At 38.4% G+C, this 13,949-nt stretch overlaps 1 protein-coding gene across 4 annotated transcripts in view; it reads left to right on the top strand.

Moving 5' to 3' along the window:
• Rad17 (Rad17 checkpoint clamp loader component) overlaps window positions 1–12,864 on the top strand; it is a 19,301-nt gene extending 6,437 nt beyond the window's left edge. For all 4 annotated transcript variants that reach the window (XM_086970657.1, XM_022842783.2, XM_022842784.2 and 1 more), the window contains 5 exons: window positions 4,304–4,419; window positions 4,979–5,097; window positions 8,388–8,557; window positions 8,814–8,991; window positions 11,658–12,864. In XM_086970657.1, the coding sequence (XP_086826783.1) occupies window positions 4,304–4,419; window positions 4,979–5,097; window positions 8,388–8,557; window positions 8,814–8,991; window positions 11,658–12,415 (1,341 nt within the window). In that variant the 3' untranslated portion in view covers window positions 12,416–12,864. The remainder of the gene's footprint in view (window positions 1–4,303; window positions 4,420–4,978; window positions 5,098–8,387; window positions 8,558–8,813; window positions 8,992–11,657) is intronic.
• Window positions 12,865–13,949: the final 1,085 nt, after the last annotated feature.

The raw sequence follows: 13,949 nt of genomic DNA, 5'->3' as shown, positions 1-13,949 counted from the left end.
TTCTAAATGATTGATAGCAGCAGAAGTTATTCTATGAACTAAAAGAATCCCCACTGTAATTACTCTGCTCAGTCTAACCCGTCACCTTTCGACAGTTACTTTATCAGCCCACTTTGATGTGAACGAATTTAGCTCGTGTTACACTTAGCCTAGTATAAACTGTAGTTCCATTGCAGGCCTTCACTTTTACATAAACGTGCTTGCAATTCTCCTGAGAAATCGCAGCTTCAAGTCCGTTATTCCGTTGCAGTTAGTTCACAGTTTTTTTTTGCCTGATTCGGCCAGTGTATTATCTTTATTCAGTGGACCCATTTCATTGCTGCAGTTGTTCTATCTCCTTGTTCGAGTGACTCATCGCATACAGTTTAACTTATGGCTCCATTACAGCGTTACTTTTTACGTGACTTCTTTACTTTATCGCTCCGAATTGTCCCGTTCTCCTGTTCGTTTCCACACTAAACGGATATTTTTCGTTAGATAAGTTGTTGACCTCTACTTTAAAATAGCCAATACACACATAAACAAACCTTATTCCACCTGTGCATGTAAAATCAATCTCATCCGCTATTCCATTGAAATTTCCTTGGAATCTTGCTACCCCGTTTAGCGTAATGTGCTTCACCACTTTAATTGATTTTTTTAATATTAGGTTAGTTTATGAATTCCTGATAATTTCGGTATGAATCACAATCTCGTTTAGTCGAGCAAATCTTGGAAAGGTTTGATTTTCCCAAATTAGCGTCCCACTCAATGACTGAAAGCAATTAACTTTCGGAAAAATATATCTAATTGGCTAAACGAATCTATTCACCAGTTATTCTTAGCAATGAAAGCACCCCATCTCTCTCTAGAAGAAAATCACAAATGCGTCATAATGGAATCAGGCGTTTTTTTTGTTTGGGAGCTAGGTGAGAACAGCACAGAAATCATAAGGTGTTTTTGCCCGAAAATAACGGTTTACGTTATTGCCAACTTGCGCACAACTTTTTAAATGTGCGTAAAATATTTCACTAGAGAAAAGGGAGGCTTGTCAATAGGAATTAAGTTAAAAGAGCTTCTAGGTTCACCAACTTTTACAAAAGGCTACTTTTAATAATCACGGATATTTTATATGAAAGCTGGCCGCTGTAATAGAAAGGGGAATATCTACTATGAATTGGGCCGTTCGCATTAGCTCCAAAACTTAACTATTTTTTTGGGTTTTAGAGTTTTTGGTTATTTCGGCGGTTATTTTAGATATTTCGGCGTGCTGTTAGCGTCAAATTTATTTCCAAGCGATGTTTTAATGCATGTGCACTCACAGATGTGTTTGATGCAGGGTTACTACTACCGAGCTAATCGCAGGTTAAACAAGGAATATTTTCAGAATTATGATGAGTGCTTTAGGCCGCGAAGCGAAGGAAATTAGTGCGTCAGTAAGAACCTTCTCTAGATGTCTGCTTTTCTTCTTCTTTACTTCAGTATACCATCCAAAAGTGCTTGCTTTCATTTGTATAATTGTATAATTTCAACGATTGGTGAACGGAATTTCGCGTTGACTTTAGGCTCCAAAGACAGAGGCTTCAGGTGGAAAAGTGTTCTATTTTGTCTTTCAGCAAAACTGTTGTCAGCAGAAAACTGTCGAATAATCTTAAGCCATTCGTGCCATGTACAGCAAGGACTGGATTACAGAAAAGATTGTCTGAAGGAGTTTATTGCGTTTCAAAATGGAATCTTAGTTGGGTATACCCCTGCTCCGACAGACCCTTCGGCCATCCAAAGTCGATGAGGTCCTCGGATGATAGCTCACTCATGACTTGGCCAATAAGATAAGCTGCGAACATAGGCTATTGTCAGGCATTATGAGTCTGCGGAAGTTGATTATGTATTAAAAGCCTGGGTGTGACATGAAGTGGGTAAAGCGCGTGAGAGAGTGCTGCTTCTAATTCGCCTTCAACATCTCGCGCAGTCGCCATAGTATGTCTTTACGCAGACTTGTTACAGCTTGTCAGAAGTGGCATTTCTACGTCGTAATAGAATATAGGTAAGCATAACTTCGGAAGATACGTCTAGACGCCGAGTTAACACCACACTCCACTTCGAAATGGCCATAATTTGTGTTTGATTGAATTGGAAGGCTTGTATGCATTGGGAAATGTCTGAGAGAGTCCATTTGGACTCTCTCAGACATTTCCCAAATCGACCAAATCGACCGGAACTAAGGAACAAAAAAAGTCGTCGTAACGATGCCTAAACACATACACTATTAGTTACCCAACAAGAAATTTGAGAGAACTCAGATTCGGTTTCTACATAATTTCCTTAATGTTGCTCATTTGGTTTCATGTAGAAATGCAAAAAATACTTGTCACAATTTTCTTCTTTTGATTCTAAGACAAAAGCTTGCATTTCAACTGTTTTGCACGTGCTAAACGTGTCACTTCTGATAGCCATTTCGGTATAATTCGGGCCCAACCCACGGTTTCTAGTGAGCAAGTGGACATTGTCATACCGAAACTCGTTCAACAGCTCCTTACGAACGATAATAAATCCAACTGGTTCAAAACAACAAGCATTTCAGCGGCCATATGCGCTTATTACAGAAGACGACCATATGCCCAAGCAGCCAGTCCTGCTCTAACAAGCTTGCATAAGCGGATGCACTATTGTTCTCGGAGACGTGTAATTCATAGTCGCGTAAAATTTTCTAGAACACGTAAGCTAAATTTGCTTGCTGGTAATGTTTTTACCTCTTCAGGAAAAGTATGCTGAGATAACCTATCCTTCATTGAACATCAAATTCCAAGTTTCTTGATAAATTGCTTTCAAACACAGCAAGCACATCCTCTGATTTGTGTGCAGGTCAAAGACCGTTTCAACAGCTAACAGTTATATCAAAAATGTTTTGTCGTCGAAAAAGAGATGAAGACGGCCTGTTCCTTCGCTAAGCAGAAACGCAAATGACAGCGACCTTAATTTTATTGGCCTTGGAAGGCGTCAGCTTTCCCAAAATTACGACTTATACTTGAGGTGTTCATGACCGTTCGGACATGGTAACTGAAATTTCTTCGTTAATGACCTGATCGAAATAAAGCGGTTGTTGCGTCTGCGCTTTTTAACGGTATAGATGAGCTCTGAAGTTTCCGTTGTATTTTTCCGGCCGAAATTTTTTTTAAATGTGCTTGATGTACATACGCCGTGCACGTATGGCGAAAAGCTTCTTGTAATAATTCTCTAATAAATGGTCTACAGCATTTTAAATGAGGCTACAGAGGAACCAGGACCAGGTTCGGGAACACCCCAACGGGATATTCTTGACAAACGTAAATATATATATACAAATTGAGTGGTCGAAAAAGTATTAAAACCGAATATAAAGCAAACACTTTTTATGTTTACAAGAATATTACTAAACTAAGCGCGCATCATTTTTGTTGGTGATCTTCTGTTGTTTTTTCGGTTACATCATAATCCTTCCACTGCGGAACCTTTGTGATTTCTGGGCGAAAAATACTGATAATTGACTTTAGTGTCTCGCCATTGATACCACTACAGGAGTTCGCAAAGGCTAAAAAATAATTGAATGGGGTTTATAAATTGTTTCTTGATATACCCGATTTTTTATGCAGAATATAACGGCCATTTTAGAGAAGATAATATCAATCAATATATCAAGATCAAGATAATATTAAAGCTCAATTGAGAAAATAAACTGTAAGAATTTGTCGTCTTAAAACTTCTTGCACCTTTTGAATTTTCGGCAGTTTCGACCCTATGCGTTTTTAAGAACTTCAGCCTACTGTGAGTCCCAAATTGGTCTCTGTGTAGCGTATTTAAACGACGCTATGCCAAGTTGACATTTACATATATCAGTTTATGGACGGCTCCTACTGAAGAGTTACTTGCAGATTAAAAAAGGAACGGAGTATGGTGCGAATTGAAGCTGTAACCACCGTCGATAGTTATGTTTAACAGACGTGACTTTTAGGAACGATACGACATCTCCCCGCAAGCAGAACTAAGTCTTAAAATATCTATTTTTGTCTAGATACAATCTCAAAAGCAAGGTACCAAGCAATTCTCCATTTAGACGCGCCACGCATCTGTGTTCACATATTAGACTAAGCCAAGGAAGTGTACTGTCAGAGATCTCATTTAGGACACAATTCGAGGCCAAAAAAACATGATTATTTTAAAGCTTATAAAGTAAGATCTAGGTAAAAACAGATTTATGATGTGGCAAATAATTTAATGTTTCAAAATAAACATTATACCAATAATATTATGTTTACCGTATTCTTATTTTATGGTGAATAAATTCCAGTTGACGGTAGGAGCCAGCGGATACGTTGAGGATGGATGGAAATACGTAAGTTGGGATGAAGCGCCGAGGGAGAAAATTATTGATAACTTAACTGAATTCCTTTTCCAAGGAAGCAGGTAATATACTAGATAAAATTTTTCTTTCGCTCTCATAAAACGTTTATGCATCCACTGTGTTTACCATGTGTTGTCAATTGTCATCAATCAATTCAAGAAAGTGGTGGCTTTTCCTGTCACAAGCATTTAAACTACTTGAGATGGGTTAAACTGACCCAGCAACTTCGATTGTTAGCACATCTATCAGCCGAAATTATTTCAGATTTAGATAAGATTTACTATTTTATTAGATCGAGAAGGTTCATTGCATTTTTTTTTAATTTTTGTATCCATAATCGTACCCTTAATGTACCGGCCATTTCGTAACCCTACGTGTAAAATGAAGTAAGATCACAGTTATAAGAAAACAGGTTTAATAGCTAGAAGTAAAGTGGGCTCAGAATTGCAACGTCATCTGTTTCATCTGTTAACTAACTGCTTTTCCGGACACAAAACCTGATTTTTGTTTATTTTTACTCAGCTCTGTACCTACTTTTGTATTTTACGATAATAACAGACGTTCATTCAACACAGTCGGTTTAGCGTTCTCCTTACGCTACACGTGCTTCTTACCTTTCAGGTATAAATCTCTGTTTGAGGAGGATTCCCGTAGAATTATTGTTCTCGAAGATATTCCTTCAGCGTTTCTTAAGCACACCGAGGACTTCCATGACTGTTTAAGAAAATATAGAAGGTTTGGTAGGTTTACTCATATTAACGTACTGGAAATTTGCGTTTCATAGAATTATTTAAATTACATTTAAAAATATAATACTTATTTATCATATTACTCTTCTGTTGAGGTACTTCAACAAGGTGCAACTTGAATAGAAAAAAGCCGAAAAGCAAAAAATAATTCACAAAAAGTTTCGATTTTTACTTGTATTAGATATTTTACTGTAAGTGTTGCTTCGTGTTCTACTTAATCACATGAAAGATAGTTTATGGGGTGCCTAAAGTAACTAAGCTAAACTAATTCATTACGATATTTCAAATGAATAGAAGAACCCTACTATGAGAATCGTGCAATGGCGACAAAAGAAGTTTAATACTAATAGTCTTGAATCGAGCTGTGCGTAATGTGATAAGTAGGGTTTATCTTGAGATAAGTTGAACAATTGCAACAGTACATGAAGATATTGATGAAATGCTTGGTTTTTAAAGATGGGTTAATTTTGCTTTTACATAATAGAAAAAAGCTACCACGACAAATAGCGTATTATCGCAAAATTGAAATATGCAAGAAATGTTGGATAGTAAAAAAGGTGGCCCTAATAGGTCTCGAACCAAGGCCTAGGTTTGAAACCTATTAGGCTTTAGAAAAGACCAAGGTTTTGCTGTAGTGCGAATGTGTTCAGATTGAAGCACGCGTTAGTTAAACGGTTTTAGCGAAATGTCACGCAAGAAAGAATAAGACAGATCAGCAAACAACAAAACTATTTTCTTTAATTAGCTTGTTGTTTAACATTAGCGTCTTTCAACCTGTTTAGCTATTCCTTGTCGCCAGAGGTTTACAGGCTTGGTGTTGAAGGATTCATTCATCCAGTTCTTAAGATCGTCCTTTTCGTCAAATTTACGTTTACAAATTGAATTTGCTAAAGGTCAAGAAGGGTGGTAATCCGTCGACTTGAGGTTTGGAGAACGTTGGAGCTATACAAAATTCAAGAGGAACCGCGCTAACGACCTTTTCCGTAAATAGCCTAATCTTTTCCAGACTTTTTCAATTTTATCAAGCGCAAATTATGGTGTGGGATGTAAATTGGAGTTAACCTTGGGTCTAGGCATATCTTTCGAAGCTCTGTTTATGTCTGTATCTCACATAGGCATTGCGAAACCACTCTTGGCCATCCGTAACAATTCTGTGTAGAAGCTAATCATAGTGTCTGCCACACTGCCACAAGACGTTGAGGGCGAATTAGAATGATTTCTTGTGCACATTACCTAGTCTATGATGTACCCGAGCTTTTGATTTCTCTCTAATAGTTTCATGTTGATAGTGCACCTTTTCGGCCTGTTAATGAGTTGTTTCGTATTCAAGATCTTTGCCGTTTTTGCATGGCCAACCGAAATGGATTGTATTATTCAGGTCCGAAACCTTACCCTTGAACCGAATCCCGTCGAGCAATACTCTTACCTCTAGAGTCCTCTCAGTAAATAAAACCTACATACTCGACAACTTTTTGACTTCGGCAAAAGGTGAGGTAGAATAGGCGTTGAAAACGTTTTTTTCTTTATCGACCTTTGGAGCCTGAAGTCGACGTACAATCTCGTTCACCGTACCATGATCAATAAACGCTATTGAATGACAGAGATCAAAGCAATTTAACCATATGCAAGGGTTTAGAGTAAGTACTTGCGATGGTGACCGGCACAATCCAGTTATTCACGCTCATTTGTCAGGCAACATGATGCAGTTTGGCGATTAATGGAGTAATAAGAGGCAGTGGGTCGTGTATAAAAAATTTGCTTCTTAACGCTTCTTCCTTTCTGGGCCCTGCTGCGATTTGTTGACATCAAGATCGTTTCGTCGTTGCCAAAAATAATTGTCAGTAAGTACTGAAGGGAGCATGTTAGTGTACTAGCATGCACAGTTATACTACGTAGTAGTATAAGTTGTATATTATGAAGACCCCACACAAGCAGTTGATGACTGGGGAGAAAAGTTTAATGTTGAAGATAGGACATATCCGTGCGAGTGACAGCCACAAGCTTGTTAGCTAAATTGGTGGGCAGAGGACAAGAAGAGTCTGTACAGGTCTTCTACAACATGCTAAAGGCTACAAAGCGCAAGACACTGTGACTTCGACCGTTGCGAAGTAACATGTGTGTTATGCGCGTGTGCAAACTGTGCGTAGATCAGCAGGCAACTTGAACTCAGAAGAGTTCAAGTTATCAACATATTAAGTAGCAGAATTATCGAAACATACCTCCCCTTCGCTTTGGACTTATCTTACCGTCTGAACAAAAATTTTCCGCACTAAAAGATTTGCCAAGGAGGGTTTTGTTTATGTACGATTTTTCCAACATATTTGAAAATGGCATAATGAACATTTGTCGATACCGAAATTGATCGTATGTTTGTGGTTACCATGGTAATGTTATCAAAAGTATGTGCTTTAGCCACGCAGACAACTCCGGCTTCTATGAATATAATGTCGGCTCACTTAAGCCATATTGCGTGAGTCGACTCCTGGTTCCATAGAGCATCACGTACATCGCGGGCAGCCAAACAACCTTGTTTTGAAATATAAACATATTACATCAATCATTATTAAAGGAGTAATCACTGCATTGGTTAATTACACTGTGAAAATGTATCTCAGCTAGCAGTGGTGAAATACCTGAATAAATAAATAAAAAATTGAGGATTTTCAAATAGAACAAGCTATCCTAGAAAGTCCAGATAAACGAAATGTCAGAGTTTAAGAAATCTTATTTAGAAACACTGAAAGGCGCCTAGACTCCTATTATCGGTAGGAAAACCGTATCTATTGTAACATCCACCTATAATCATTAGATTAGCTGACGTTATAATTATCAAATTTGACACTGGAGTTCCAATTTGTCATGAAGTAAAATTCTCTAATACGGGAAGTGGTTGATTATGATTAGCCTTTATTTTCTCACATTTACCTACTCACACAATGTTTGCTTTTACCAACAACAAAAAAAAAAAGACCAAACAACAGATTTTGCGTGCGGAATATATTTTTCTTTTGTCTGTTTTTCAGAAAATTATCGACAGCAGTATACATTTTCTATTCGACTGACTATTATTTATTTAAAAATGTATATGGATATTAAGTGAAAGAATTTTAGCTGGAAAAAACGTACCATGAATATATGAAAGACTAATTAGTGTATGGCGTAGTAGGGAAGAGGCATTGTATAGTAGCGTTATGTCCGCTTAGCTTTATTTGTCTCGGATTCATTAATGCGGTATTTTGTGTATTATTAAGACGATGGTTGTGCGGATTTTCTTACTACAGGTCGTTGTTCTCTCGTGATTCTCCTCTGTGAAACTCCGTCCTCGCGAGAATTTAAGCTTTTTCCGCCGGAATTAAAAACTGAACTGGGTATACGTTGCATCTCATTCAACCCTGTTGCAACTACATTGCTAAGAAAAGCTATAAAAGGCATTATCCATCAGGCTTATTTGGTAGGTACAGCGGTCAATTTTGGTTTTTGCACCTAATTCTAGAAAAAAATAAGTAGCTGACCGAAACTTTGAGCTATGGTAACGCATTTGTGGTAACTTACAGAAACTCCGTTGTCCTTATGTAAAATCTGTATTTAGGACTTAAGAGTCGTTAAACGCTCGTTGATTTGTATTCAGTAGAGCAATTATTGTCCCGTTGACTTATAGGAGCATGTGTTGATTAATATTAGTAATAATAGCGGTTTTTATGATGTAGGCGTTCGGAACGGCTTTTCGCCATCTCGCTGAAGCAGAAGTAGACTCAGTAATACAGCATTGCGATGGAGACTTGCGCATGGCAGTTAATCTTTTGCAAATAGCTAGCATGCGAGACTCCAAAATCGTCACGAATTTCGATTGTAAAAAAAAGAAGAAAGAGCAGAAAAATAATAAAGGTAAGTAAACGTGTTGCAAAAAATACCGAAATTCTTGTTTCTATATGGTATTGCGGAAAATATAGCCCACGACTCGCGTGTTTAGGAAAAGGAAGACACTTGAGGAATGACTTTAGTCAATACTTGAGCAGATTTAGCTACGAACATGTACACAGATGAACACAAAAACATTGACAGACGCTGCTTTACGAATTGAAGCTGTTTAAAATTAATAGCCAACCCTCTCTGCACTTTCGGAGACCTATCATTTAACTGACCTCAAGGTGTTTCAGCCTATTTCGCCCAGCTGAGCCTGGGCAGAAAAGTGACAAAGAGCGCTGTTTTACGACCCCTACAATAACAGGCGGGTAGTCCAACAGCTCATCCTGGCAAACGAATGAGGCTAATGAGCTTAGTTGACGAGTCAAACACTAACGGCTAAGCCACCGTAACTAACGGCGTTTAGCCCTGAGAGCAAATAGACCACAAACAAGAAAAACCTTGACCCAAAGCCTTAATGAACGACGATTGATGGCTTATAAGCCCCTACGCGTCGTCTCGACATCAACTGAAAGCGCTGGCCGTGAGAGACTTCTTTGTTCTTTCGTCGCTACTGCCCGTAAACGAGTGACAAGCAAAGTGCCCGACTGTCAGCTCTATAAGTAACATCTATGCCGGTTGTTTTTCGCTCGAGCTAATCTCCATTAAACTAATTGATATTTCCAGTTTTACTTTCGTTAATGCCGTTTAGTATTGCTTCCGACGGTTTCTACGGTTTCCATCTACCTAACGATCGGTGTCCTTTCCGCCTACATTTTCTTCTCGTCATCTGATCCTCGAAGTAGTGATGTGCAAGTTTTCTGGCAACAGTTTGTTAAATCGGGTTCAATGCGCCCTTGTTAGCTTCTCAGGCCTGTCGCCACTTCGTCATCTTTTCTTGTGGGCTGCGAAAAAATCACTCTGAACAGGTATTGAAAAGAAAAAAGTCAGAACTTTTCACGACGACATTGTTGGTTTAGTGTCAAAAACTTCAGGTAATCAACTTTGAACACCGAATAAATGGGGCCGTGTTGTAGATAAAACAAGGTAACGAAGTGTCGCTGAAACGAGGTGATAAATTTACCAGGTCAGGAAATTAGAATCACTATATCGGAATGCTAGGAAAAAAGCATTAGTATATACCTCAGCTATCGTTAACATCAAGCTGGATGTGAAATCAGCCGCGAACCAAGTTTCAGCGTGAGGGATCCTGCGTGTCGAGAATCAGACTCTGCAGTAGAATAACTGCAACAGTCAGACTAGATGAAACCGGTTGACGAAACATAATGCTAGCACAGCTGCATCGAAAGTCCCAGAGAATATAAATATGAACTCAGGCTACAAGTTAGGTTGAGTGTAACACAAATGCGCTTGTATTAGATCAGGGTGTTGGAACACCTAGGGCATGCCACTAGTATTGTCGGAACATTGAAATAGAAGAATTAGGCGGACGCGGAAAAAGAACCGAGTAGATGGGACAGAGCAGCTGGCCGAGTTATTTTTTTCGTTGTATCGGATGTAGCATCAACGAATCAAACAAACGTACGCGAGAGCACAGTAACTACTTATACGCAACTAAAATTGTCCACGTAGTGTAGACGCTTTGAGTTCACCTTTGGTAAATGCTAGAGTCTAATCTAGAGAGCTTTAAGTAGTGCATGTTCGAACGTAGTTGGTTTTCTCAGGCCCGACAAAATAGACACAAAACTGGGAATTTGAAAAAAGCTTACTGACTGACTGACTGACTACGGTGAAAGATCCAGTCATGCTGAGTGTATGATGGTTGAAGGGTATAAGGCCTTTAGAACGAACACATAAACTATATTGTTGGAGATCAATTGCTGAGCATTCAAAATCGTATTTATGGTCCTATTACTGACATTTTTCAAAGGTTGCAGAATGCAGACATGAGTTTACATCTTTTTTCTTGTTTATGAGAACTGTTATAGCAGTGCGGAATACTGTAGACGCCTCATTGATGCCTAATTCAATAGGTTAGGCTTGAAGAAGTGCAAATACAAATTCCGCAGCTCTTGCTGGAAACTGCGAAAATTTTTTTGGAAGTGGCACTGGGATACAAATGGATTACATAAAATAGAAGATCTTCGTACATAGTTGGCAATCTCGTTGCAATTTTCTCATTGGAAAACCCGTTGTTGCCCTTATTTATAACACTTATTTACACGAAGGTTTGTTGTCTCTATACCGTGAAGACAAGTAACTTTGTTTTGAGTGGGCGACCTTTATTTTTAATAGACATCGTAGCAATTTAGGCCTGTTATTACTGAATACGATTTTATATTGGCAAATTTAGCTAGTCTAATAGCTAGAGTAGTCCATAAACTTAAGCTTAGAATATATCTTATTGCCAGATAAGCACTAGCTAAAGAGCAGCTCCTCATTTGTGCAACATCATTTTATTTGTTTTTATCGTATTATTTGTCAACAATGGTCTGAGGCTTGCCTTAAGCTGTTTATTTTTTTTAATGCTGCGTACCGTGTGCGAATGTATAAACGCCAATCTAAAAGATGGTTTTCGTTATGAAAGAAGGTAATGTATTAACGCGATTTGTTTGAATTATACTTTGTTTTACCTTTGTTAAGCTATCTGAAAAAGAACTCGGATTGATTATCTTCATTTTTTTCAGAGGAAAAAGGGGGAGATACACGGAAGGATAGTTCATTGTATCTCTTTCATTCGTTGGGCAAGATCTTATATGCAAAGCGCGAAGATAACGTTGTACATGAGTTGGCCGCTCATTTAAAATGTTATGAAAAGCCTCCACTGAAAGAAAACCCAGAAGCGGTGTTCGATCGAACCTGTGTATCACAGGATCTCTTCATAAGGATGCTGCATAACAATGCCTCAAATGTTTATGCTAGCATCGACTCTGCAGCTAATTGTCTTGAGTGGTTCTCCCTTGGAGATTATTTTGGCTCTGTATGGGATCCCACAGGATGCATGAATTCATTCGGATTGTCTACAACTTTACGGGGCCTAATGTACCATTTAGAAAAACCAAAAGAAAAAACTTACTTTGGCACGTTTAAGAAGCCGATATTGGATCGCAAGAAGGTCGAAAATCGTTTAGATGAAGTGCGTCACCAATTCTTCATCCAAGGAGCCTCGGTGGATGTTTTAGTTAGCGATATATTGCCATACATGTTCAAGATAAAACCTAAAAACTTGTCCCAGGAACAATGGAAAGTTATTAATGACTGTGTTTTTGTTAGGAAGGCAATGTTTTCTTCACAGCCAGCGGAGAGAAGTTTTAGTGAAAAATTTGTTCCAGAGGAGGACGAAGCAGATGAAGATGCGGTATCAAATATACCTGAAAAAAAGGAGATTGTCATGGAGCTGGTCCCACCGGACGAAATTGAAATTGAAGAGATTGATTCCGATTAAAACATTTTTTCATATCTGGGTAAATCGTATCTTACATCGTAGCTTAAGACTTCCAACATTCATAAAAGATCAAAGACACCTATCTAAACGGTTCGGATAGACTTGTCGAACCAAAAAGTGTGTGATGCCTCGAGTATTCCTTGTTTTTTGTACAGTTCAAAATATTACACGTGATACTAAACTGTGTAAGTCAAAAGTCTGACCTTAGACATATACACAACAAGAAGCCGTAGCAAAACTGTCCATAGCAGCCTTGAGTTTGGTGAGCTGGTCTAAATTCCGGTTAGGTATGTTAGTATCGTGGAGAACGCGATATGGGGCGACGGTTAGTGTTGAATTAAAGATTTTGAACACTGAAGCTGGAGTGTAAGCTTGTCATGAATAAATGTGTAAAATTATCAAGTTTTTAATTGCAAACAACAATAAAGTATTTTCTGATCTCTAATATATACATTCGAGTTTTAGTTTGTAATTTGTTTCAATCTCCAATATTGTCTACACATCCAATTCGATATATTAATGATACTACTAGTTCATACATCATCCATTGTAGTAGTGGCTGTAAACAGCGGAGTTAAAAGTACATATTGAAATTATTACCAGCAGTTCTTCGTATAAGCTACATATTAGGATTTGGAATAGGTTTACAGAAGACGAAAGATGACACTCTGATTCGCTTGAAAATATAGCTGAGGACTTTTATGCTTCAAGTTTATCGAAATGATGCTCCCTCTGCCAACTAAGTCTTCTTGGAGACTTCTCCAACGTTACCATTCCGATTTGGCCAATGTCCTTCGTTTCGTCACGGAAAAAGTTTTCATCAGTAGTTTCCATCGCCAGTGGACCCAGGACATCCAGTTTCGTTCGGAAAATACCTGGTTCAGGAGTATCCTTTTCAAATTAATGTTTTTTTTCTTAATTACTTTAAGAATAATGGGTTATGAACAAGCTTGCATAATCTGGAATTCGTGTGTTTTTGCGAGGGCGAGACTTCAGCTGCGAAGGATGTGTTTGGATAGAGTACAGCAATCTGGCCCACAGCGCCCGAACTCAAATTACAGTGGTGAATTTTTAGGCTGAGACATAGTTTGTAATAATGAACTTCGACAGGGTTTATTGTAGGGTTCAGTATAGATGAATGAATGAATGGCAACTCTATTGAGCTTAACATTACCATAAGTGGTCTTGCGTATACGTATACGTATACGTATACTTGTTACCGTCTAAGTCGCGAAACGGCAACGCCCATGGCCGTTCATCATTTTAAGCATTACTGTAGGCGATAATGTGTAAAGCTTTTCGGTGTTACTCTGTTCTACTAACTAGTACTTACGCGTAAGCCAGCTCTCCAGAGTTTCCCGCGCTACAACAGCACATTTCGCTTGATTCTTTTAAAAATTCCGCTTAAGTACATGACATAGATCCAAAATTTCTTTGCTACCTGCCAGCATTACACAGCTGAATTGTTTCTGTTCAATAGCCGCTCCATCGGACACACGGAAATATGCATTATTTATCTTAACTGGAAGGCGCA

The sequence above is a fragment of the Varroa jacobsoni genome, unplaced genomic scaffold (genome assembly GCF_002532875.2).
Source record: "Varroa jacobsoni isolate VJ856 unplaced genomic scaffold, vjacob_1.0 scaffold_1018, whole genome shotgun sequence".
Classification (NCBI taxonomy): domain Eukaryota; kingdom Metazoa; phylum Arthropoda; class Arachnida; order Mesostigmata; family Varroidae; genus Varroa; species Varroa jacobsoni.
The sequence above is the reverse complement of the archived record's forward strand: the minus strand, read 5'-3'. Positions and strand labels throughout refer to the sequence as shown.